Raw genomic sequence first — 25,868 nt, forward strand, 5'->3', positions numbered from 1 at the left:
GGCCAGCTGACTGCCTGTTGGAACCTCCCTAGGAAGGGAGGAGTCCCCGGTCTTGTCCCAGTCCCTCTGGCATCGCTCATCTACAGAGGAGAGATGCCTTCAGCCACGGCCCTGAGGACAGGGCAGATTTCTCTGGAAGCCCAGATCCTTGCCCACTCTCCAAGCTGGGAAACCAGCCTCTTCCTGGACAGGGAGGGAGAGGATGGAGGCCGCGGTCCTCAACGGTGTTGCCTAACCAGAGTCACACTGCGAAACCGCGAGAGTGAAAAAGGAGGCAAAGATTTTGCTGAGGGTCCTTCTCAGGGAGGGAGGGACTGCTGTGGACTGTCGGTCTCGCTGGAAGGGCTCACATGTAGGGGCATCAAGGAACAGAGGAGGAGGACGGGCGAGAAGACCCTGTGGTCCACCAGCAAGAAACCCCAGAGCAGAGGCAGGGAGCCAAGCAGATGACAGGTCTCACAGGAGAATTGATCAGGGACATCTGTGCCCCGGAGATCATGAAACAGGGTCCCAGGGCTCTGCTTGGCTTGGCGAGGCTGGCCTCCCTCGATCATGCCCAGCTGGTGACATGAGAAGATGAATGGTGGGGAGGATCCATCTCAGCCCTGGTTTGGATTTTAGTGGAGACATCTGGGGCTCTGGGAACCCAACCCAGCAGAGCCAGGAGAGGTGACAAGAGTAGGCGTGAACTGTAACGCCCTGAAACATCACAAAGGAAGACCCCAAATGTCCTCACACCTGAGTTTTCCAGAATTTTGTTTGGAAGTTAGAGACTGTCTCTTTTGGGGGTGATGGTTCAGGGAGACCATTTCTATCATTCATTCCACAGGATGCTAGGTTCTGCGGTTTACAGAGAATGCTTTCTGATTCTGAGGGGGCCGAGGGGCCACCCAAGGCGGAGCAGGGGGCAGCTCAAGCCAGGACCACTGGATCTCTCATTGTGCACTCAGCCTAGTCAGGTGCTGTGCACTGCGTGCGTGCGTGCGTGTGGGGGGGGGGGGTGTTGGGGGGGGCGGCATTGGCCACACACAGCTGCCCTGGATGAGGCTGGTCTCAACTTGCTGAGAATGCACAGGACAAGAACTGCTGTGCCCCTGCCCCTGAACAACTACATGGGAAACGGGAGCCCTGTGGTCAACTAGGCAACCTTCGATCTGGACAGAACTGCCAGCTGGGGCTGCTGCCTCTCCTCCTGCCTGCCACTGCATCCAGAAAAGAAGTGGCCACCCAGGAAGGCGGCACGCTGATCAAGCACAGCCGCTCCAGCCCTCTTTAACACCGCCTGTTTCTCCTTTTCAAAAACGCGGGTCTCCGCATGGTTACCACAGGAGAAAGCGGGGGAGGGATAAGTCTGGGGTGAACAGATCCACACCGCTATAATATAAAAGGAATTAAAAAGGACCCCCTGGAAAAGGGAATGGCAATCCACTCCAGTATTCTTGCCTGGGAAATCCCATGGACAGTGGAGCCTGGCAGCCTACAGTCCGTAGGGTCGCAAAGAGACGGACACGACTGACCAACTGAGCACACACTGTATGGTACAGGGGAACTATGTCCAGTATCTTGTAATAACCTATAATGGAAATGAACCTGAAAAAGAATATATAACTAAATCACTTTGCTATATACCTGAAACGCTGTAAAGTAACCATACCTCAATAAAAAAAGGAAAATTACACACACGCAAAAAAATAACTGCAACTCTTTGTCCACATCCACCCCTCCTACTGTACCCTGAACTGTGACGTCTTCCTCTTTGGAAACCCTCCCTGGCAGGAAATCGGGGTGAGGTGGGGGGGTTGCCTATAAGTAGAAGGGGTGCCTGACCCCACTCCGCTGTCCCACCCCACACCCAGCTGAGACAGGAGCTGGGATGAGAGGAGTCAGCTGTCACTGGCTGTGAATAAGGACGCCCGTTTCCACGTGGAAGACACAAACTTCAACAGTCAGGCTCAGAGCGCAGCCCTGGCGCCCTCGCCCGACGTCCGGGTCCTCTGAGGCAAGATCCCAGGGCCGGTGCCCTCCTAAGCGCCACCGGCAGCTCCGTGTGTGGTGGCAGACAGTGGCAGGCGGGAGGAGGTGCCCACGGCCGCTGCGGGTGGGGCGGCAGGGCTGAGTCCAGCGGCTCCGGCCGGGGAGCACAGACTCTGATTTCACAGGGCCTTACTTGTCTGCACCTACCTATCTTTTTGGTGAAACAGGAAACATAAATGGCTAAGGGTTGGCCCAGATAATCTTGCAACAGCTTTTTTAAGTCAGGAACTCTGATTCTTCTCCTTCTGGAGAAAACTCTAGAGGCAACAGGACCAGGGGAAGGTGGGCGCAGGTTCAATGAGGCAACAGAGAACATGGCAGAGACCACCGGCCCAAGGCATGTAGGCTGCAGCGGGCCACATAAGGCCCTGGATGTGTTTGTGCTTTTCTGTGCTTTTTTTCCTTCCACTGTGGGATCTTAGTGCCCTGAGCAGGGATTGAACCCGTGCTGCCTGCGGAGGAAACACAAAGCCCCAAACACTGGACCGCCAGGGAAGTCCCTGTTTGTGCTTTTTAAAGAAATCTGAGTTAGCCTTAAGAAACTGAGAGGTTTCACATGAAAGCCAAAATGTCTGGCTTCCGGGGAGGGGTCACAAGAGCTAGCAGCTCACGTCCACTTTCCTTCAGGGCCGCCACTGGCTGTCTCTTGGAATCCAGCACCCTTCCTTTGGGCCTACTCCACTCATTCATAACACCCACCGGCCTCAGCGAGTACGTGAGTTTGCCACAAGAATGCAGTGTGAGTTTTGTAGCTGAACAACTCCGGTCCTTAAGTCCTGACTCTGTCACCTGCTGGCACTGCACCTCTTTGAGCTCAGTCCCCACATCTGTAGACTGGGTCTGAAAACAGCCTGTAATATCACAGGGGTGGGAGGGGGTTTCCTCAGAACACGCCTCCTCCTGTCCTTCCATCCCTCTCCCTGGGAGCCGCCTCACCTTCACCTCTGGTGGCCCTGACAAGTGTCTAGAAACACCACGCTGGGCACAGAGGTGACAGAAGTACAGTGCCTGGGACTTGCCTGCTGGTCCAGCGGTTCAGACTCCGTGCTTCCACTGCAGGGGGTGCAGGTTCGATCCCTGGTCAGGGAGCTAAGGTTCTGCATGCTGGGCGGCACGGCCAAAACATGACAGCGTCTGTCCCCACAGAGGACTGAGTGGGAGACCGTCATAACCGGGGCCGAGAGGAAGGAGCAGGGCTTTTTCCTTCCCAGACACAGGGAGGAACAGAGGCAGAGGTGAGACGCAGCCAGGCAGACAGAGGGGGCTGGAGCTCAGTGTGCAAGTCCCAGCTTGGGGAGAGAGGGGAGCAGGAGGTGCTGTGGAGTCTGGACGTACCGGGGCAGACGGCAGGGCGGGGGGATCGACAGGACCAGGCTTGTGCTGGTACATCAGCGTGTGCAGGGGAGCCCTGAGGGAGGCGGGGCGCACCCGAGGCAGCCAGGAGCCTCAATGCTCTAAATAAAAGTATGCGAAATCCAGGCGACCTGGTAACTGAGCGGCTGTGAGCAAAGAGGACAGGCTGCCTCCCACATTTGTTTCCTGCAGGCGGACGGGCCATCCACCAGATGAAACAGGGCAGGTTGGTGCGGGGGCAGGGCCATGGGGAGGAAGGCGCACAGGAGGGTCAGGGTGACGGGGACAGGTGACGACTTAGGACAGGCAGAGCCACGGGGCTACCGAGCCCCAGGTCTTTCTTTTCCCCTGGCCAAGCTGCCTCTGAATCTCTCCAGGGCCCAGGAAGCAGAGGTTTAGGAAAAGGCACGCCTGTGTGCTCTAGCTGGGTGTGGGGAGGCCGTGCACTGCATGCAGCTGGCTTGGGGAATTCTCGGGGTGCTCACCCCTCCCTTGCCCTGCTCCCCAAGTCCAGCCCTGGGATCCAAATAAGAGCCAGCTCCATCCCCTCAATGGCTCCCTTCCGGAAGAGGGGCCAGATCCGGTGTGTTATCACAGGAACCAGGTCCTTCCTGTCACACAAGCACATGGGCTCACCGCTGGGGCCAGCGGGCCCGGGACACTGAAATCTCAGGTCCCACGCTCCTGTGGAAAAGCCCTTCAAAAAGGGCCCTGGGTTCCACCCCGGCTGAGCCCGGGAAAGAATTTGCCCCAACGGAGGCTCTACACCTGACTGGGTGTCCCAGAGATCGGCCTCATTCCAACTGCCATACTGAGGCCACCCAAAAAGGTCATTCCACCAAGGAACCAAAGGTTAGCGGCTGTCAGTGGTGGCCTCGTGGCTCAAGGCTGAGTTTGATGAGCCTGTAAGATCCAACTGGGATGACACACAGTGCCAAAGCAGAGCCCATGAATTCATCATCACACACAGAAAGCCTCCTCCCTCTGGGCCTTTGCACTCACAGCACCAGCTGCCTAGACCACCCTCCTGTCTTCTTTACCACAATAAATCCCCTGAGACTCCTCAAGACTTCAGTTTCCTCTTCTGCAACCCGAGGATAAAGAGGATCCACCCTGCCTACCTAAACAAAAAGGAATGCATGGTTTTTATGCTGGGGAGGGGGCGGGGGAATGCCTCTTTTGTCAGAACTTCCCAAATCTTAGTATGGAAAATAAGCATTTTGGGAGGTGAGGGGATTCCAGCTTTTTCATTTTCCCCCTTGTACACAAAACAAAGTAGAAATAATATAGATTAAAACTTCAAAAGTAGTTAATGAGTAGAACACGGAGGCACAAAAATATCCAGACAGGAAGCAAGCCTATTTACAATGAGGAAGCGCACATAAGTTAAGGCAGTCTGTCGTTTTCCTTTGAAACGTTAAAAAAGAAAGTCAAAATACACTTCATGGGTGATGCTGTTGAGAGAAAACAACACTTATTCAGGGATGGGTACCCCACAAGGAACAAGTTTTACAGCACTTCTGTAAGAGATTTCCATATCTTATTATAGAAATCCTTGTGATTTATATAAACAATGAAAGCTTGGGGCTTTTCTAAAAGTCAAGACTCCAGTTAAAAAAAACACACATTAGGGACTTCCACGATGGTCCAATGGTTAGGACTCTGTGCTTCCAGTGCAGGGGGCACCAGTTCGATCTCTGATTGGGGAACTAAGATCCCACATGGCACAGCCAAAAAATAGAAACAGCAATGAGAATGATGAAATAATTTTTTTAAAGAAATATAAAATAAGTAAATAAATAAACCACATCAAAGAGTGAGTTTAGGGTACCATTTCCTCCAAGAAGCCCTCCATGACTACATCCCCGGCATAGAATTCCAAGCCCCTCTCCTTTGAGCTCCCAAAGCACCGTGCACATCCCCTAAGGGAGCACGCATCAAACTGGCAGAAACTGTGAGCCGGAGTGCCTTGGTCCCACCAGTCTGTGACAGTTTCCCAGTTTATCGAGGGCAGGTGGGCTGTCTCCATCCATCTTTACCTCCTTGCCCCCAGCAGAGCCATGCCAAGCCCATCCATCACCAAGACTTGCTCACCCCCGCACTCCATGCCACTCCTGGCTTTGGTGAGCGCTCATGACCCGCCAAGCACAATGTGGGGTGGGGGAGGGTGGCCTGCACAAGCAGCAGGGCCCCAGCCCTTCCTCCTCTTCCATCCCAGGAAATCGCCCTCTACTGGGATCTAGTTACCACCACCCCTCCCAAACTGGCACCGCTCCTGCCCTTTAAAGAAAAAAAAGAAAGAAAATCAAAGGAGCACCGCACAGGACTCTGTGGCCTGAGCACAGCAGCCCCTGGTGGGTACTTAAGGCTTCAACTCACTGTGTGGCCAGTCTGGCTTCCTCTGTGGGTGGAGGAGAGCAAGTCGGGAGTGGGGGCTGGCCGGCAGAGGCAGCTGGCCTGGGGGGAAGCTGGTACCCGGGGCAGCTCGGCCCTGGGGCGGGTGGGTACTTTCACTTGGCGCTGGAGGGCGGGGGAGGAGGAGGGCGGGGAGGAACAGGGAGGACCGCAGCCTCGGTGTCCTGCGGACCTGCTCCTGTCTGTCACACCTCTTCCCGGGGAACAGAGGAGGCAGGAGGAGACAGGAGCTGGAATGTGCTGATTTTCTAAACCCTGGGCCACTGGAATGTGTTAGCAACACCAGCCATGGGGCTCTGTAGCTGGGGCAGCTGATAGCATCATTGATTATCACCACCCAGCACAGATGAGGCAGCCAAAAAAGCACGCAAGGATTAGCGATGCAGAGGGAAGCCTCGCAGGCGGGGGCAACTTGCCAGCGAAAGAGAAAAGACGACAGTTTTTTGGAAGAGAAACTGAAAGAGAGGGGAGAGGGAAAAGATAAGGTTTTGCAAACATTTTTGTTAATTTCTTTGAACTTAATATACTCAACAAATCCAAAAGGAGGCAAGAAAAGAAGAATTCAGAAAAATAGTAGAGGGACTTCCCAAGTGGCTCAGTGGGAAAGAATCCACCTCCGGATGCAGGAGACAGGAGGTCGATCCCTGATCCGGGAAGATTCCACATGCCGCAGGGCACTTAAGCCCGTGCACTACGAATATTGAGCCCGCACTCTAGAGCCCAAGAGCCACAACTACTGAAGCCCACAAGACCTGGAGCCTGTGCTCAGCAACAAGAAGCCACTGCAACGAGCAGCTCAAGGATCGCAACTAGAGAGGGAGCCCCTGCTTGCTGCAACTAGAGAAAAGCCCACGCAGCAACGAAGACCCAGCACAGCCAAAAATTTAAAAAATAAACATTAAAAAAAAAAACAAGAACAAATGGTAGAAACACAAAACAAGAGGCAAGATCGCGGACTTACACCCAATCATGCAAATAATTACTTTACATGTTAGAAGGTCTATACGCTCACAGTTAAAAAGTAGAGATTGTCAGACTGGATAAAAATGCAAGATTTGAAATAGGACATTTATAAAATGATCAGGCAAAAGATACCACACTCATACTAACATCAAGAAAGTTGGAGTGGTTCCGTTAATACCAGACAACATGGACTTCCAGACAGGAATATTATTAGAAATAAAGACCCTCTGTGATGATAAAAGGTCAATTTGTCATGAACATTTAATAGTCTTAAACACACATATATCCAATAACTGAGCTTCAAACTAGATGAAGCTAAAATTGACAGAAATGAAAAAAAAAAAGATAAATCCACAATCATAGCTGGAGAATTCGACTCTCTAACTGGAATATAACCCAAAGGCCTTCCCTGGTGGTCCAGCGGCTAAGACTCCATGCTCCAGAGATGCAGGGGGCTCAGGTTTGATCCCTAGTCAGGGAACTAGATCCCACATACCGCAACTAAGACCGCGCAGCCAAATAAATAAATTAAAAAAAAAAAAAAGGTACGGGCACTCCTTTGGTGATGATGAAAATGTTCTGAACTGAACAGAGGCAATGGCTACACAACTCGTACTGCTGCTGCTAAGTCGCTTCAGTCGTGTCCGACTTTGTGCGACCCCATAGACGGCAGCCCACCAGGCTCCCCCGTCCCTGGGATTCTCCAGGCAAGAACACTGGAGTGGGTTGCCATTTCCTTCTTCAATGCATGAAAGTGAAAAGTGAAAATGAAGTCGCTCAGTCGTGTCCGACCCTCAGCGACCCCATGGACTGCAATCTTCCAGGCTCCTCCGTCCACGGGATTTTCCAGGCAAGAGTTTTGGAGTGGGGTGCCATCACCTTCTCCAACTTGTACTAAATGTACTAAATACCACTGAATTTAAGGTATACACCTTAAAGTGGTTAATTTTATGTTATGTGATTTTCACCTGGGCTTTTTTTTTTTTTTTCACCTGGGCTTTTAAAAAAATGAAGAATATGTATATTACATGCATGCCTATATATTTATAAATATATACAACATGGGTGGGTAAGATACACACCAAACCGTTAACAAGTTAATCCTGGAGGGGGATGAAGGAAGGACTTTCACTTCTGTACCTTCCTCTTTTTTTGTTTTACAATAAGTATGTATCTCCTCTGACACAAGAACTTTTACAAGTAACAGTATCAGACACATAATGACATTAGAAAGATCTCTAGAAGAAAACAAGGCCTGAGGCCACACTGTGGCAAGTGTGTGGTTCTAGAAAGAAGACTAGGACCCCAGATACACCCCCAAAAAAGGGCTAGAAAGAGAGGGGAAAAAAAAACAAAAACACAGCCTTGTTCTGCTACTAAGTGTCCTAGGCAAGTGCTTTCTCCTTGGAGAACTTCAGCCTGTCACTCTGTAAAACAGGTGGGCTGAACCTCATAAGTCATTTTCCAATGTTTTTATGTTCTTATTTTCAAATTTTTGAAAAACCACAAAACCCCTTTTGCGATTGCAGCCTCCAATGGAAGCTCAATATATAAACAAAGTGAGCAGCTCCGATGGAAGAAGTAACGGGCAGAAAACCCCAACCACGGGAGTGGGTGACATCCGAAGGCCCCTTCCACTCTACAAGTCCAGGAGTCTAAGGAAGACTGAATCGGCCCAGAACCACAGGGAAGGGAGTGGCCACTGGTCACGCCCAGCAGAAGATTTGGAAGAAAAACTTTCACAGGCAGTAGAAGCAGCGAGGAGAGAAAGGGCAGAGCTGGGACAAAGCCCAGGCTGGTGACAAGGAAAGGAGCTGCCACCAGCCACGCCATCAACAGCCCTGGACCACACAGCCCAGGGTCCCCCAGAGGCAGACCAGCTGTGACACCCCCGGGCCCACGCCTCTGCCCGAGGCCAGGCAAACAGATAACAGCTGGTTCCAGGCCGGTGTTCCCGCCGCACTAAGGGTGCAAACAGGATGTTTAGGGACAGCTGACCACAAGGGATCACAGGGAGCGTGACAACCGCCTCCAGGTGACCCCCAGCTTGCTTGTGGCATCAGCACACCAGGCCAAAAAAAAAAACTTCCGGTGCAGCTCTCCAGACAAAGCAGGGGTGAGGACTCTTGAAAGTTCAAGACACATCAGAAGAAGCCACCTGAGGGGTTGAGACAGGGAGGAAGCAAGGCCACCGAGCTCAGCAGCTCCCTTGCCCCCAAGATGTAGCTAGGCTGGCGCTCCGCCAGATGGTGAGAAAACTACAGGTCCACTTGTGGGAACAGAAGACTTTCCAAGATGAGCAGCAGGTGACCAAGTAGGCCAGGGGTGGGGGAGGAACCAGGTCGTGACCCCGAGGCACGAGCGTCATTTTCCAGGTGCTATGGTTGCTCTTCCTTCACACCCGCCCCAGAGGGGCCAGCCCGATTTGGCTGTCGTGCAGCTCAACCACACTGAGAACCCTCCCAGGCCGGCCAGCAGGGCTGGGAGTCCACGGGACACACGGTGAATCCGGAGGAGACCAAGTACAGGCTGTGTGGGACACACCCATTTCCACCCAAAGAGGAGGAATGTTCCTGGAAACAGAGGGCAAGGAAAAAGCCTGTCCAGGACTCTCTGAGCCGCTCCACACCCCAAATGAGGGGGGCCCGGTGCTGATCCAACATATCAACTGCCCCTAAAAGGGTAGAAAGGCAGGCAGGGGGCAGCCCAGGAACTAAGCCCACTCCACTGACAAAAGCCACAGTTTCCAGCCCAGAAACTCTCCTGTTCTACTGCTACTAGGAGCCTCACTGGCCTGGACCCATTGTGGGAGGCCTTGTAGATGCTACTGAGCATCTTTCATGGCCTGCCTTGGCCAGCGTACGGCCTGCGAGTTCCAGGAGAAGCCCAGGGCTGACCTCAGAGCGGCTCTCAAATTTTCGCCTTACATGAGCAATCAGGATAAACCAAGCCACCAAACAACCTCCTCCCCACCGCTTCCTCCTCAAAGCCACCAAAGAGGCTCGGGGAAGTGAGACGTCATATAACCAAACCCAACCTAATGCCACCAGCACTAGGACTGACCATTTCATTTGCAGAGCCCCAAACGTGCATTAGTCACCCCACAGGGCCACGACTGGTCCTCCGATCACATCGCCAAGGGAGCTAACAGAACTCAGGGTTCCTCCTCCAGGCCCTGGCTGAATGGCCGTCCAGAGCTCTGAATGCCACCTCCTAGGCCACAGCGGACACCGGCAGCAGGCTGTGAAAGCAGGCGGAAAAGTAACAGAGAAAGCTGAACCCCGCCCTGCCCGTGACCCACGACTAGATTATTCCATGGATGAAAAAGAACCATCGTTACCATTTATTGAGCACCTTACCGCATTTCAGGAAATGCACCTGTTTCACAGATGAGGGGACTGACGCTCAGGGTATCAGGTGACCTGTCCAGGTCACGCAGTTGGCGAGTGGCAGCATGGATACAGAGCGGGGAGACGAGAGGCTGATGGGGGACCCTGCGTTCTGCCCTGGGGCTCCAGGTGGCCTCCCCACCTGCTTGAAACCCAGAGGGCTTCACGCTGATTCTCCAGCGGAGGCAGTGTTTCGATGGGGGATCAGCGTCTTGGTGGGGGTCCGCAGTTCAAACCCATTTCATCATCGACCATTGTTAAATACTTAATAGGGTGGGCCTTCCCTGGCAGTCCAGTGGTTAAGGAAGGTTTCGCCTTCTAGGGCAGGCAGCATGGGTTTGCAGGCAGGCAGCCTGGTCGGGGGGCTAAGATCCCACATGCTTCGTGGCCAAACGACCAAAACATAAAACAGAAGCAATACTGCAACAAATTCAATGAAGACTTTAAAAATGGCTCACATAACAACAACAATAAAAACTTAAAAAAAAAAAAAACTCATTAGGCAACCACAGAAAGAACTGAGCCACATTTGGAGGTTAGGGACACTTGAACCGCAGGTGAGATCCCTGTCTTCGAGGGGTTTACAGGGCAGAGGGGGAAACACAAGGGGAAAAGCCCAATGGGCACAGATCTGTGAAGTTACAGGAAAGTGGGAGGGTCAAGAGGTTGGCTAGTTTTAACTGGAAAGGAAAAAAAAAAAACTTTCCTAAAAAAGTGCCTGCAACTGAGACCTTAAAGAGAAAGAAAGGAGACGGACAAGTCAGGGGGTTATTTTCTGCCACATGGACAAGGGTCCAGACCCCAGGCAGAGCTAAGCGCTTAGAGTGGTGAGAAGTCAGATCTAAGTCACAGAATGGAGTTTAAGAAATCCCCTAGATTTGGCAACTGCGTGTTTGCCATAAATGGAGGGCAGGAAGAGAGCGTTTTTAGGGACTTCCCTGGTGGTCGAGTGGTTCAGAATCTGCCTGCCAATGTAGGGGATACAGGTTTGATCCCTGGTCTAGGGAAGATCCCACATGCCACAGGGCAACTGAGCCCGTGAGCTGCAGCTACTGAAGCATGCATGTTAGAGCCCATGCTCTGCAACGAGAGACGCCACCGCGACTAGAGAAAGATAGAGAGCAGCAACAAAAACTCAGGGCAGTCAGAAATAAATAAATAAAATTTTTTTAAAAAGAGAGAGCATTTTTAGAACTTTTCAAAGCAGGCCTGCTACAGGCAACAGAGAAAGCCGCTGTGAGAGCCGAGCTGTCAAGTTCAACCCACGGGTGCCACGGAGGATGGGCATCCAGTGTTGCCAACTTTTGAGTTTCCAAAAAAAAAAAAAATAGCCTATGGGTTTTGAGGTGCCATCTCCTGATACTTTCAATGCTGGGGTCTAATTCTGAATATATTTAAATACCATGAAGGCCAAGTGACACGGGTCTGCAGGCCACAGGCACCCTGTGACTTCCCATCCCTACCTTCAGGCTTCCAGCATTGAAGAACCAAAAAGAGAACCGGCTGGGGCGCTCGAAGACCTGGGACCAAACTCTCGCAACATTATCTGCGGTGACACTTGGGAGTGTCCACTTCCTCTGTGCCCCGAGCTGCAGTTTAGCTTCCTCATTTGTAAAATGGGGAAACCACCGCTTACCCCAAAGGGCTTCTGTCAGAATCATCAATGATGATGGAGCACATAAACATGTTTTCCAAACTGTAAAATGTTGCAGAAACAGTTTAACCCAGGTCAAGAGAAGGGAGGGGACAAAAACAGAGCGGACAATAGACTGAGGGAGCGAAGAGAGTGAGAAGGAAATGAGTTGGATCTTTGCTGGCTTGCAGACCGGAAGAATCTGGACAATAGAATCCACGTCAGGGGTGGAAATATAAATTTAGGCATCACCAGCATTCAAGTGATAAAACAGGTCACGCAAGTAGATAAACTGACCTGGATACATAGGAGAGAAACAGGGGGCCCAGAAAAAGCCTTCGCAAAAATGCACTGGTGTTCCCCCAAAAAGGGATCAGAGAAGGAGGTGGGGAAGGAAGTGGGGGGTGGGCAGAGGGTGGTTCTTCAGAGAATGGGGGATCTTCAGAGAAGCAGAATTTAAGGAAGAGAGGGGGAAATATGGCTGCTACAGAGTGGGACGTGTTCTCAGCCAAAGAGAAAAACGTGGAAGAATGGCCCAGGCTGCATTGAAAACAGGACAAGGAGGAAACTAAATAAGTCAGGAGGGGGATTTCTCAAGAGGTCCAGTGGTTAAGACTCTGCTTTCCAATGCACAGGGTGTGGGTTTGATCTCTGGTTGGGGAACTGAGGTCCCATATGCCACAGGGTGTGTCCAAGAGAAAAATTAAAGAAGAAAAAAAGAAGTTAGGAAGGACAAACAGGGTCAGGGGGAAGAAACCAGAAGGAAAGCGGATCCAGGTGTATCTATGGATAGGTCACATCCAGGCACGGATGTTGACACTGATGGGAGATGCTGGGGGGGCAGGGGGGCGGGGGAGGCCAGGGAGTTATGGGAGGTGTTGAGGTGGGAAGGAGGGGGTACAGTGAATAACAGACAGATGTCTCGGAGGGTCTGTCGCCTGTGTGGGAGCACTCCCACGCCCACGTCACTTGGCCTCCCAACAACCAGGGAGGCAGCCTCAGGCTCAGTTTACAGCCCGCTTGCTGTAACAGGGTCTTGCTGTTGTTGCAAGAAGCATCCGTTCAGAAAGGCACCCGGATCGGTATCCAGGGGAAGAGTCCAGCCGGCCGAGGATCCTCGCTGTGAAGGGAGAGATCCCCAGAGGCCTCCGCCCACCTTGCTCACGCTCACCCCAGGCTCCACTCTCTTCCCAATCGGCCTCCTCGAGTGTGTGACTCGCTCTCCCCAACGAGAACACAGAACAGAACATGGCTGTTTCTGCCAAGCGCATTCTGAATAAGCTGCATTCCATTTCATTAAAACAATTACCTGAGTCCCAGCCAAGAATTACATAAAGCTTCCTCCCAGCACCACCCCTCCCCATCCCCCCACCCCGCCCATAAAACACACGTCATTCTGCTCCTCGAACAGGCGGTCAGGTCGGACACGCGGCTCTGAGACCTCCATAGGATGACCCCGTGATCAGGACCCAGCAGCCAGCCTCGGAGTCCTTGCTTGGGGACAGACAGACAGATGTGAGGCTCAGAGAAGACCCTCATGTGAGGCACTCCCCTAAGGAGGGCTGACGGGCTGCTAAATGCTTCTAGTGGGCACCAGGGGCCGTCTGAGCCAAGGGGGCCACTGGTGTGGGAATCCGGCTGTTTCTCCCACAGAGATGGGAGGCCCGGCGGACAAGCTTTGGAGTCGGCAGAAAGCGAGACAGGAGGGCCCTGGGAGTGGGGATGCCAGGAGCGGGAGCCTCAAGTCTGGAGAATCGAATGGCCAAGAGGGGCTGCAAGCAAGAGCCTGGGGCCACTCCGGCCTCCACTGCCCACCGGCTATGGTGTTCCTTTGGCCACAGATAAGAGGTTCTCCTGATGTGAAGCGCAAGGCATGTCATCCCCTCCTCCCAGGCTCCAGCTGCCCAGAGGCGGCTCTCTGCATCCCACCCAGGCCATCCCTTCCCAACTCCCACTGGGGCCCGGCATCTTGCTTGCCTGGACCACAGTCTGGTTCACATCGCTACACTCAGAATAACCCCAGAGGCTCCCTCCACACCAGCGATGCTCATTGTCTCTGCTGGGCCCTGTCCTTTCTCCTGCATGGGTCACTGTGCGTCCCCATCCCCGGCGGCATCACCAGTCACTCCCATGCCAGGCCTGCATGGCTCCTGTCTCTACCCACCTGGTCTTTCTACCACCTGCGTCAGAGTTACAGGAGGCCAAGAGTCACTCGGGTCAATCACAGGTAGGCAACTGATGCCCATCCCTGATGGAATGACTACGAGCCCGCTGTGGAAAAGCAAGGTTTTCTCACCTTTTCTCCCCCAACTTTTTATCATGCAAATGTCTAAACGTGCAAAGAAGCTGAAAGGCCGCTGCAGTGAGCACACACATGCCCTCTACCTGGGTGCAGTCACAGGTGATGTTTTGCCATTTTTTTGTGCACACACGCACAAGTTTCCTCTTTCCCTCTTTATATACACACACAGCATATACATATCCTCCCTACGTTTTCTACTACATCATTTAAAACTCAGTTGCAGACATGGTGACACTTCACTCCCAGATACTCTCGCCTGCACCTAACAATAACAACGTTCTCCCATAAAACCACAATACCACAATCACACAAGGAATAAGCATTAAGAGGCCCTCTTTAAGGGGAAACTAGGCCACTGGGGCTCTGCTGGGCCTGGCCAACCACACGTCCTGCCTGCCTCTGGCCCAGCATCCACGGCCTCCCCGGAGAGGCCAGCCCTGAGCCCCGCTGGGTAGGCCATCAATCCGTTAGTTGGGAGACTTATCTGGTCGAGAATGGACGCTTGAGGCCAAATGTGAGGCTCCCAACAGGACTGCAACTGAAAAGGCAAAATGGGCCTGGGAGGCCATAGGGCTCCAGGCCTATCCCAGGTCAGGAGATGATCTCTGGACACTTATTTATTTTACTTCATTATTTTTATTTTGGTCACATTGAGTCATGCAGTTTCTTAGTTCCCTGGCCAGGAATAGAACCTACGCCCCCTGCAGTGGAAGCTTGGAGTCCCACTCACTGGACCATCAGGGCAGTCCCCGGCCCCGCCTTGGAAGCTGTTGGTTTGTCAAGATTTCCGGGAAAATTCAACTTCCTAATGCTTTCTCTTCCCCTCTCCCTCTCCCAGGATTCCTCAGTTCACCACCTGAAGGTTTTCTGAGGATTTCTTCCTCTGGAAATGGGCTGGCTCCCAGTGGTAGCCAGGTGCAAACACCTGAACAAAGACAGGAGGGTGTACGGAGCTGGGGGCACAGAGGGCTTCTGACTCCAACCGCAAAGAGTAGAAGAGGGAGCGTGGAGCCTGCCCCGGGTTCTCAGCGCCAGCTGTGCTGGAAGCTCGCAGCTCTGTCTTGAGGCTAACCGGTGAGTGGACAGAGGACAGTGAGAGAGAAGGGAGGTCTTCCACCAAGCAGGAGACACTGCTGTAAGCGCCTAGCATCCTGTCCTGAGCACGGCATCCTTGAGAAAGAACCGAGAGCGAGGAAGCCACAGAGAACAGGAAAGGACAGTGTGAGACTGAAGAGAAAACGAGGGGACACACCTGGCAGACCAGGGGTTAAGACTCCACACCTCGACTGCAGGTAAATTCCTGAACTAAGATTCCTGCGTGCCATGTGACGGTGGCCAAAAAAAGAGAGAGAGAAAAGAGACTGGGGGTATGGGAAGGGTGGAAAAAGATTTTTAGCGTTCTAGAAACAGAAAGCAATCAAACCAACGGGCAAACCAGATCCAATTCAGTATCAGGAACAGACGTGGAAAATGGGTTACAAGATTTAAATCCCAGCCCTGCCACTCTCGAGTTATAGAACTTGGGCAAGTGGGCCTCCATTTCATCATCTGTAAAATGGGTGGCAGTAATAGTAACGGAACCTGCGCCTCGTAGGGCCAACATGATTCAATGAGAAAACGCGGGTAAGGTGCCCAGCCCAGGGCTCGCACGTAGTAAGTGCTCAATAAACGTTACAGAAAGGGGTCTGCAAACACCGTATAAACAAGCAAAAGCGTTCTACAGACGGCTGTGATCACGAATGAAGACACTGAGACCTGGACAACCCAGGGGAGGGCTGGAACGAGACTGAAGTGGAAGGGAGTTTTTCCAGTCTCTGCCCTGGGAACTAGAGAAAGACCTCAGGAAAGCTTTGGGAAGTCAGTACCCTCAGGCATGAGGATCCTGGGATGTTCCCTTGAGGGGACTCAAACCCTCAGTGGCAGGGCTCTGTCCCGCAGCAGCCTGAACCTCTCCCCACCAACCTCTGGCTGCCCAACAGAAAGGGCACCTGCTGAAGAACCAAACACACCAGGGTCTGAGTGCCTGCTCCGCACCTCACTAGAGTACAGCCTAGGAGGAGATCTGGGGCTGACGCAGGGCCCCCCGAGGAGCACACCATCACCCCACAGACCACCCCTGCCACAAGCCCAGCAGCTGGTGCCCTTGACCCTGCCCTAACACACAGAGGCACCACAGATGGGTGAGCCCAAAGTCCAGACTTTCCATGGAAACAGAGAGGCTCCGTAGCCTGGAATGCCCCAGGCAATTCCCCTGCTCCCCAGTACTCCCCACCCAAGGACAATGAGGCACTGTGTTCCAGAGGGTCAAGACTGCTGAGAAGCTGCAAGGAGACAGGTCCAGATCCCAGAGGCAACTGGGCATTGCCAACAGCTGGCTGCTCCCCCTGCAAGGGATGGGAATGGCAAAGCTATTGAGGCCTGAACCAGCCTACCTACTGCCACCCAGACCATACTGGACGATGGCCCCAAGGGCAGAAGTTTAAAAGGTACCCAGCAATTACTCAGCAGGCCCCATGGCTCATTCCCCTGGTTGATTACCAAGCACTTACTAACTCATTAGGGCTTCCCCCAGGGGCTTAGCCGCAAAGAATCTTCCTGCAGTGCAGGAGAGGGTAGTTTGATCCCTGGGCGGGGAAGATCCCCTGGAGGAGGGCATGGCAACCCACTCTAGTATTCTAGCCTGGAGAATCCCCATGGACAGAGCAGCCTGTTGGACTATGGTCCATGGGATTGGAAAGAGTCAGACATGACTGAGCATGCATGCGTGTACTACTTATTATGAAGATGATCAGGTCTGGAAGTGGATCAACCTGGGTTACAATCCCAGAGCCCTCACTGAACTTTCCTGACTCCGATTTCTGCGTCCATCAAGCAGGGATTAAACACCTCCCTCCAGGAATCGCTGTGATGATACCAAGGAGTGCTGAGTAGGCTGCCTGGCTCCTATCAAACGCATGTGATCACTATTAGCCCCCAGCTGTGGTCACAGTCCCCATCCCCCCACCCCCAAGCGCACTAAAAAACGTGAAGGAGGGGCGAGCAGAACATAACCAGAGTGCCTGTCCGTGTTGTGAGAACTCTGTCCAGGAAACTCCAGCCAGAACTGGAACACCGAGAACTCCCAGCCAAACCAGCATCTAAACAGCAACAAGGAAAGCCACCAGCAGCCACCCCGCAGCACAAAGCGGACGGAACACACAGGGAAGGGCAGGACACTACCTTTACTTATGGACTTTCTGCCCAAAGAGCTGTAACTTTGTAACTTATTAAACAACACATGGTGAGTTTGTCACTAACAGCTACAGGAAGGGGAGGGCTCCCCAATTTTTTTTCTTTTAGACCAAAAAATAAAAAACAAAGTCACAGCACAGACTCTGACCCCTCTAGACTTGCCACAGGTCAGACTCCTCTTTTAGGAACCAAGAGGCTCACAGCTGACAGCACTCTCAGGAGAAAAATAAAAACAAGAGGCTTGGCCTCTGGGTCCAGCCTAACTAAGGAAAACAGCTGACGGGCAGGGTGCTGAGCAGCCATCCAGACAGCTGATGGGGGCTGAGAGCAGAGGCGAATTCCTCTCTCCTCCTGCACGCCCCATTCCGCCCACCCCAGGCTCCTCCGGTCGGTCAGCCAGGCAGGCGTGGCTGGCCCCCTGGGAGCTTAGGCTGAGGCAGCCAGGCGGCCCAGATTCAGACAACTGAGGAGCCTCCAGGGGGAGGCAGAAGTAGTTACAGGTGGCAGCCATCACCTCTCTGAGACCCCCTTGCCACGAAGAAAGGCCTGCTGGTGCACAGAGCTGCAGATGCAGGAGCGAGGGATCGGGCTTCCAGTCATGATTTTGTCATCTTACGACTGTGCAACCTTGAGCCAGTGAATCAACCTCTCTTAGCCTCAGTTTTCTCCATTTGTAAAAGGCCAGCAGTACTGATAGCAGGGACCCTTAAGGGGCTCTTCAAAAAGAGTTACTGTGAAGACAGGACAGTTGAGGTACGGGGAAATACTCCAGGAACAGCAAATCTCAATTCCTACAATCTGCTCTGCCAGGACACTTTCTTTCCTTTCAAGAGACGAACTCAGTTCCCTGGCCCTAAATGGAAGACTGTCAGAGGACAGGAATTCTGGGCTTCAACAGGGAACTCTACAAAGACTTTCTCAGTCCTTCAAACAGCACGGGGCCTGTCTGGAAGCAATGGAACCGACACCAGCATTTCAGAAACTGACTCTGCTTGTGAGTTCCCACAGGGAAAGCATTGAGACTTTCAGATCCTGATTCGAAAAATATCCCCCAGCCTCCTTTCGGTTCAGTTATTTTTACATGAAAAAAAAAAAAAAAATACCTGCCTGGAAGCCATGCCAACCTTGAGTGTGCTGGAAAAATGGGTGCCAAGCCTGACCCAAAGACAGAACTATGCTTGGCAGCCATTGTACTCTGCAAAACAGGCAGGACCGCACACTCTCCCCAGCTCCAGGATCTTGGGAGTTAGGGGGTTGGGGAGGCACCTTGATCCCCAAAGGAAGCTTCTGGGAAGCAGTCATGCCCCAATCCTCCTCCCTGTTCCTTTGGAAGTCCAGTGCCTACAAATAACCAGTCTTAATTTAGTGCCCTATGCAGCTCGGGGGAGGCCCATCAGTCCTGTCTGATGAATCCACCCCTAAGAGCTTGAGACAGAGAAAGCATCAGTGGTCACACAAGCCACCCACAGTCCTTAGAGGGAAGACAAGGCTCCTACAGAGAAGAAACTTTCCTCCCCCTCCTCAACTCCCTGGCTCAGAGGCCTTCCAGCTCCAGGCGTGAAGGGGAGGGAGGGAGAGTGAATCCTCCCACTCGAGGGTTCACGGTGCTCAAGGCATTCCTAGAACCCCCAGCACCAAGACCCCTGGGTTTAGTGTCTGGTTCAGAAGATACTTTCTTCTGCCCAAACTCCAGATCAAGGCTGGACTGAAAAAAAACAGTTTGGGAGCTCCAGTCACATGAAAACAGTAAAACTCTATTCTGGGCATCCTATCCTCCTTACCTATGATAGGGCTTTCCGCAAGGTACTGCCAGCCTGGACAAGTTCAGAGATGGCCATACCTCGGGGGCCCACTTCCCACCTCGTTCCCTTGGCACTTCACCAGTTTGTCTCCCCAGCTTACGCTTCTAGGATGAGGCTGGTCTGTGATATGAAAGCGGAGGGGCTGGTCCACTGAGTGGCCAGGGCAGTGAAATGGACCCAGGGCCTTAGTGGGGCAGAAAAGAGCCTTGTCTTTGTGGGGATGTGGTCATGGAGGCTCATCCCTAACCTGTGAATCTGACCTGTGAAATAAAAAGGGTAGACTCGGACGGGCTACCCCTGAGGTGCCGGATGTCCGTCTGTGAAGTGGGGGTGGTCCTCCAGGGGCTGGGAGCAGGCCCCGGCTGCGCGATCAGGCAGCTGATCCCCAAATTGGGTGTTCCAACTGTGCGATGGGGGTGGGGGAGCGCTGTGTGAAGTGAGGGTCCCGCAGCGGGGGAGGTGGTCAGGTCCCGGCAGTGGGGGCCCGTCCCTGAGGCGGACCGGGCGGGTCCCTGACGAGCAAGCAGGTCCCTGAGGCTGAGCTGGGAGATGGGGGTGGATCCCCGAGGTCGGGGGGTCCGGAGGTGGGGCTGTCCTCGAGGCGAAGGGGTGGCGGCTGTGAGCACGGCGGCTGGCCTGGCCTGGGACTCAGGCCCAGCCCAGGATCCTGTCCCGCCGAGCCGGGGCTGGCCAGAACCAGAGCCGGGACCCGGGCCGCAGCGGGTGGGATTCAGCCCGCCGCTCGCGCGCTCGCTCGCCCCCGCCCCGGCCCGGGGCCCGGGGCCGCGCGCCCCTCGCTGCCTTCTCCCTCAGCCCCTCCAGTCACTCACCGAGGTCGTCCATGGTGGGGGCGCCGCGGGCGCCGGGAGCCGGCTCGGCGTCGCGCTCGCTGCCCGTCCCGGGGCCGCTCCTCGCCGCCGCGCAACTTTTCCGCCGCGAGCCTCGGCCCGGAACGGAACGCGCCGCCGCCGCCGCGCGCGCCCGCACCCGCTGTACGGCCCGCCCCCGCGAGCACGCGCGCCCCGCCCCCGGCCGCCCCCGCGAGCACGCGCGCCCCGCCCCCGCCGCGCCCTCCGCCCGTGGGGGCCCCCGCGAGGCTGCCGGCCCCGCCCCGTGCGCACGATGGCCACGCCCCCTCCGCCCACCCGCGAGAACGCGCCCAGCCGGGGCGGCTGGCGCCGCTGGGCTGGGCGGCGGCGCCGCCTCGCGGCCAAGCCTGCAGGTGAGAGGCTCCCGGGTTTCCTGTCTGTCAGTTTTTCTGTCTCACGGTCGCCTGCCTGACTGTCTGGCTAACATATCCATCCGCCTGTCTTGACACCTCACAATCTCACCTGTGTCTCTCCGTCCATCGGTCTCTCACTTATCACACCGCCGTCCACTGGAGAGTCAGATTTGTCCGCCCGTCCGTCTACGTCCATCTTTCAGTAAATTGCCACCCCACCAAAGAAGACCCTAAATTAGTACCAGGTAATGAGCAACCTAGATAGCATATTCAAAAGCAGAGACATTACTTTGCCAACAAAGGTCCGTCAAGGTGCCACAGTCAAGGCTATGGTTTTTACAGTGGTCATGTATGGATGTGAGAGTTGGACTGTGAAGAAAGCTGAGCGCCGAAGAATTGATGCTTTTGAACTACGGTGTTGGAGAAGACTCTTGAGAGTCCCTTGGACGGCAAAGAGATCCAACCAGTCCATTCTGAAGGAGATCAGCCCTGGGATTTCTTTGGAAGGAATGATGCTAAAGCTGAAACTCCAGTACTTTGGCCACCTCATGCGAAGAGTTGACTCACTGGAAAAGACCCTAATGCTGGAAAGGATTGGGGGCAGGAGGAGAAGGGGACAACAGAGGATGAGATGGCTGGATGGCATCACCGATTCGATGGACATGGGTTTGGGTAGATTCCGGGAGTTGGTGATGGACAGGGAGGCCTGGCACTGCGATTCATGCGGTCACAGAGTTGGACATGACTGAGCAACTGAACTGAAGGCTGGGGACGTTTGAAGGACCTTTCCTGGGGTTGCCCTCTGGCTCCGTGGCAGTGCAATCTCTCAGCCCAGCCTTTGAGGCCAGATTCAATATTGTCAAGGTTTGTTATCATTTAGTCACTAAGGCGTATCTGTCTGTGACCCCATGGACTGTAGCTTGCCAGGCTCCTCTGCCCACAGAATTCTCCAGGCAAGAATACTGGAGTGGGGCCATTTCCTTCTCCAGGGGAATCTTCGCTTCCCGACCCAGGGATCAAACCCACTCACTGGGGTCTTCTGCACTGGATTGTTTACTGCTGAACTACCAAGGGAAGCCCATTTTCAAGGTTATATATTCTTTAATTTTACACATATCCATCCTCCCTAGAAGAAGACTTTTCCAAAGTTCTGGGCAGAGCAAAAAGGACCCCACCTTAGACCCTAAGGGAAAAACTACAAGGAGGTTATACCCAGTGCTGGGCATGGTTTCCTGAAACACCCCACTGCCACCCCAGACCCCAAAGGGGCTTTGCTCTCACAAACTCAGAAATCATGTGATAGCACCACCTGCCGTTTTTTGTTTTTCCACCTGCCATTTATTGAGTGCCAGCACTATCAATCGGAGAAGGCAATGGCACCCCACTCCAGTACTCTTGCCTGGAAAATCCCATGGATGGAGGAGCCTGGAAGGCTGCAGTCCATGGGGTTGCTGAGGGTCAGACACGACCAAGCAACTTCACTTTCACTTTTCACTTTCATGTGTTGGAGAAGGAAATGGCAACCCACTCCAGTGTTCTTGCCTGGAGAATCCCAGGGATGGGGCATCCTGGTGGGCTACCGTCTATGGGGTCGCACAGAGTCTGACACGACTGAAGTGACTTAGCAGCAGCAGCAGCACTATCAATAGAATGAACAGGCTGTGAGCTGGGTGCTTTCCGTGCTTTCTTGCATTTAATTCTGACACAAGCCTAGGAAATGACCACTAGTATCCCCTTTTTCAGTTGGAAAAGTTAAGATCAGAGAGATTGAGTTACCCAAGGTCACAGAGCTAATAAGTGGGAAGACTGAGATCTGAACCTGAGAAGGCCTAGCTAAGGCCTCTGCAGGACACCTGCTACTCTGCCAGGTGAAACTATTGTCCTTAGACCAATCCCACAGCATACACATGTCCCTGTTTCAAAGGTCTCAAACCCTTTTTTTTTTTTTTTAAGGTGGATCAACTATTTTTTTTAGTATTTATTTATTTATTTGGCTCTGTTGGGTCTTAGTTGTGGCACGTGGGATCTTTCGTTGTGGCTCTCAGGCTCTCTAGTTGGAGTGTACAGGCTTAATTGTTCCCTGGCACATGGGATCCTAGTTCCCCAACCAGGGATCAAACCAGAGTTCCTTGCATTGCAAGGTGGATTCTTGACCATTGAACCACTGGGGAAGTCCCTCAAACCTTTCTTTTCAAAGCAATATTTCCTGGAAAGGAAAACATCAATTAAGCTGGCAATTATGCCTTTGGTGGGTGAAGTTCTAAGGAGGGGCTTCCCTGGTGGCTCAGTCGGGGAAAAAATCTGCCTCCATTGTGAGAGGTGGGTTTGATCTATGGGTCAGGAAGATCCCCTGGAGAAGCGAATGACTACTCACTTCAGTATTCTTGCCTGGAGACTCTCATGGACAGAGGAGCCCAGCGGGCTACAGTACATGGGGTTGCAGAGTCAGACATGACTGAGTGACTAAGCACATCAATTTTAATGTTCTAAAGAGAACTGAGTCTTTGCGGTTCAGTACTGTGACCTTGGACACTCAGTCCCTTACCTGGGATTTCCTCCCCTTGGGACTCCCATCCCTGAGCCATCAGACTTGTTTAATTCAAACCAGGTTTTCTCATCCTTCCTCAAGATGAACTGATGTTGCCTCTCCTCGTTACCCAGACTGGGGTCCATATGGCATTGTTCTGGATTCCCATTGTAACTTAAAGGGAAACTTTCACCATATCCAGAGCCCTTGATGTCCTGCAAATAGGGAGGAGGGTGTCCTCAAATTCCTTTCATCAGAAACTCACTTGTGTGTGTGTGATCAGTCACTCAGTCATGCCCAACTGTTTGTGACCGCATGGAGCTCGCCAGGCTCCTCTGTCCATGGAATTTTCTAGCAAGAATACTGGAGCAGGTTGCATTTCCTCCTCCAGGGGATCTTCCTGACCCAGGGATCTTACCCACATCTCGCTTCTCCTGCATTGCAGGCAGATTTCTTTACCACTGAGCCACCAAGGAAGGGAAACCCACTTAGGTGGCACCAACTTTAACTTTCAAACGAAACAGCATGTCTACAAAAGGAAAAGTCATGACATCTACATCATAAATCTGAAGAGAACCTTGCAGAAGCTTCTGTTGGCAGCTCATGCCATTGCTGTCACTAAAAACCCAGTGGACATCAGCGTCATTTCCTCCGAGAATACTGGCCTGTGGGCTGTGCTGGTTTGCTGCTGCCACTGGAGCCGTTCCTATTGCTGGCTGCTTCCCTCTTGGAACCTTCACTAACCAGATCTAGGCAGCCTTCCAGGAGCCAAGGCTTCTGGTGGTTACTAATCGCAGGGCTGACCACCAGCCTCTCACAGAAGTCTCTTCACCTGCCTTCCATTGATCTTTGTGACACAGACTCTCCTCTGTGCTCTGTGGGCCCAGCCATCCCGTGTGACAAGGGAGCTCACTCAGTGGGTCTGACGTGGTGGGTGCTCGCCCGAGAAGTTCTGCCCATACATGACACCATCTCCTGTGAACACCCTGGAAGGTCATGCCTTATCTTTCCTTCTATGGAGATGCTGAAAGGGATTGAAAAGGAAGAGCGGGCGGCCGCTGAGAAGGTTGTGACCAAGGAGGCATTTCAGGGTGAATGGACCGCTCCAGCTCCTGAGTTCACCGATGCTCAACCTGAGGTGGTGGACTGGTCCGGAGGTGTGCAGGAGCTCTCTGGGCTTATTCCACAGTTCCCCACTGAAGACTGGCCTGTAGCTCCCACCACTCAGGCCACTGAATGAGTAGGAACAACCACTGTGGTTGTTGAGGAACAACCACAACAATCTTAAGCTGTTCTTCTACAAACTTTTTTTTTTTGGCTGCACTGGGTCTTAGTTGCAGCACGCAGAATCTTTAGTTATGGCATGCGAATGCTTAGTTACAGCATGTAGGACCTAGTTCCCCAACCAGGGATCAAACCTGGGCCCCCTGCATTGGGAGCACAGAGTCTTAGCCACTGGAGCACCGGGTGGGGAGGTGGGAAGTTCTTCACAAACTCTTTAAATGGAAATAGGTTGATGGAAAATAAACAGTCTCTAAAAAAAGAAGAACTGACATTGACAGGACCGTGGGACCACTCCATGGCCAATGTTGCCGAGGGCCCTCTAGTCCGTGGAACTGTCTGTCTCTTCGTGTAGTTGTTCTTTCCACGTTCATGGCTCTGGATGCCTCTTCCTGTCCCAGCCCACGGGCGCCTCTGCTCAGCAGTGTAGGGTAGAGGTTAAGTACACAGCTCAGTGGACTGAGAAAGACCCAATTCCAGTTATCTTCCTTGATGGTGGTGAATCTCGGTCCATTTTACTCTTTGCATCTGTTTCCTCCTCTGCAGAAAGTAGATAAATAATAGCTACCTGTCAGAGTCATCATAGCATTAAACAAGATACTACACATTTACACCTTGGTATATCCCTGGTCATCAACAAGCACTGTCTGACTCAGGGATCCGTATGCCTTGCTCAGTTGCTCAGTGGTGTCCAACCCTTCACAATCCCATAGACTGTAGCCCACCAGGCTCCTATGTCCATAGGATTTTCCAGGTAAGAATACTGGACTGGGTTGCCATTTCCTGCTCCAGGGAACTCAGGGCTTAGCCCCTAGAAACAAAATGCAAAGTATGTAATTAAAAATTTTCTAGTAGCCGCATTGAAAAATATCAAAAGAAACAGTTAAAATGAATCTTAGTATATTTTATCTAATCCAGTCTATCCTAAATGTTACCATTTCAGCTTGTAATCAATATAAAAGTATCAGTTAGATAGCTTACTTCTTTTTTACTAGGAAGTCTCTGAAATCACATTTGCACATTACACTTACACCACATTTCATTTCCACTAGCCACAGTCCTAGGACTCAAGAGCCTCATGTTGGCTAGTGGCTACCACCCTGGACGGCACAGGTTTAAATGTTAGCTGGCATCATTATTTGGGGGGAGTGGGGAGATTTCAACCTAAAAGCCATTTTCTCAGAAAACCATTCCTTGGCCTGGTAGACTATGTCAGGGCTCCTGTGATTATGACCTGTTTTTAGCACTCCTCATAATTGTACAGTTGACTCTTGGAAAACACTGGTTTGAACTGCACAGGTCCACTAATAAGCAGGTGGGTTTGGTTTTTTTTTTTTTTTTTTTGGCTGCTTGGGTTGCAGAATCATACTTCCGCAATTAAACCTGTGATCTGGGCAGTGAACGCCCCAAAGAATCCTAACCACTGGACTGCCAGGGAATTACAAAGTTATTACAAAGGATTTTTTGTAATAACAAAAAATTACAAAGGATTTTTTTTTTCAACAAATGTAGATAGTATTACAAGACCTGAGATTAACTGAATTTGTGAATGCAGAACCGGAGACACAGGGCTGACTATGACACTTAAGCATCTAAGGATTTTGGTATAATGGGGCTCCTGGAACCAATCATAGATACCGAGGAACTGTAATGAAATACTTACGCACTTGCTTGCATCTGTCTGTCTTCTCCTAGATTCTAGGCTTCAGGAAGGCA

At 52.6% G+C, this 25,868-nt stretch overlaps 1 protein-coding gene and 1 pseudogene across 6 annotated transcripts in view; one reads left to right on the forward strand and one right to left on the reverse strand.

Annotated features, from left to right (window-relative positions):
• The window catches only part of PXN (paxillin), a 43,122-nt gene extending 23,011 nt beyond the window's left edge, over positions 1-20,111 (reverse strand). For 4 of the 6 annotated variants that reach the window (XM_070769676.1, XM_070769671.1, XM_070769670.1 and 1 more), the window contains exon 1: positions 19,953-20,111. In XM_070769676.1, the coding sequence (XP_070625777.1) occupies positions 19,953-19,965 (13 nt within the window). In that variant the 5' untranslated portion in view covers positions 19,966-20,111. The remainder of the gene's footprint in view (positions 1-19,952) is intronic. The other 2 variants (XM_070769674.1, XM_070769673.1) reach the window with 1 other exon arrangement.
• LOC109570933 (small ribosomal subunit protein uS2 pseudogene) lies at positions 19,964-24,159 on the forward strand (annotated as a pseudogene).
• Positions 24,160-25,868: the final 1,709 nt, after the last annotated feature.

Source organism: Bos indicus, chromosome 17 (genome assembly GCF_029378745.1).
Source record: "Bos indicus isolate NIAB-ARS_2022 breed Sahiwal x Tharparkar chromosome 17, NIAB-ARS_B.indTharparkar_mat_pri_1.0, whole genome shotgun sequence".
Taxonomy (NCBI): domain Eukaryota; kingdom Metazoa; phylum Chordata; class Mammalia; order Artiodactyla; family Bovidae; genus Bos; species Bos indicus.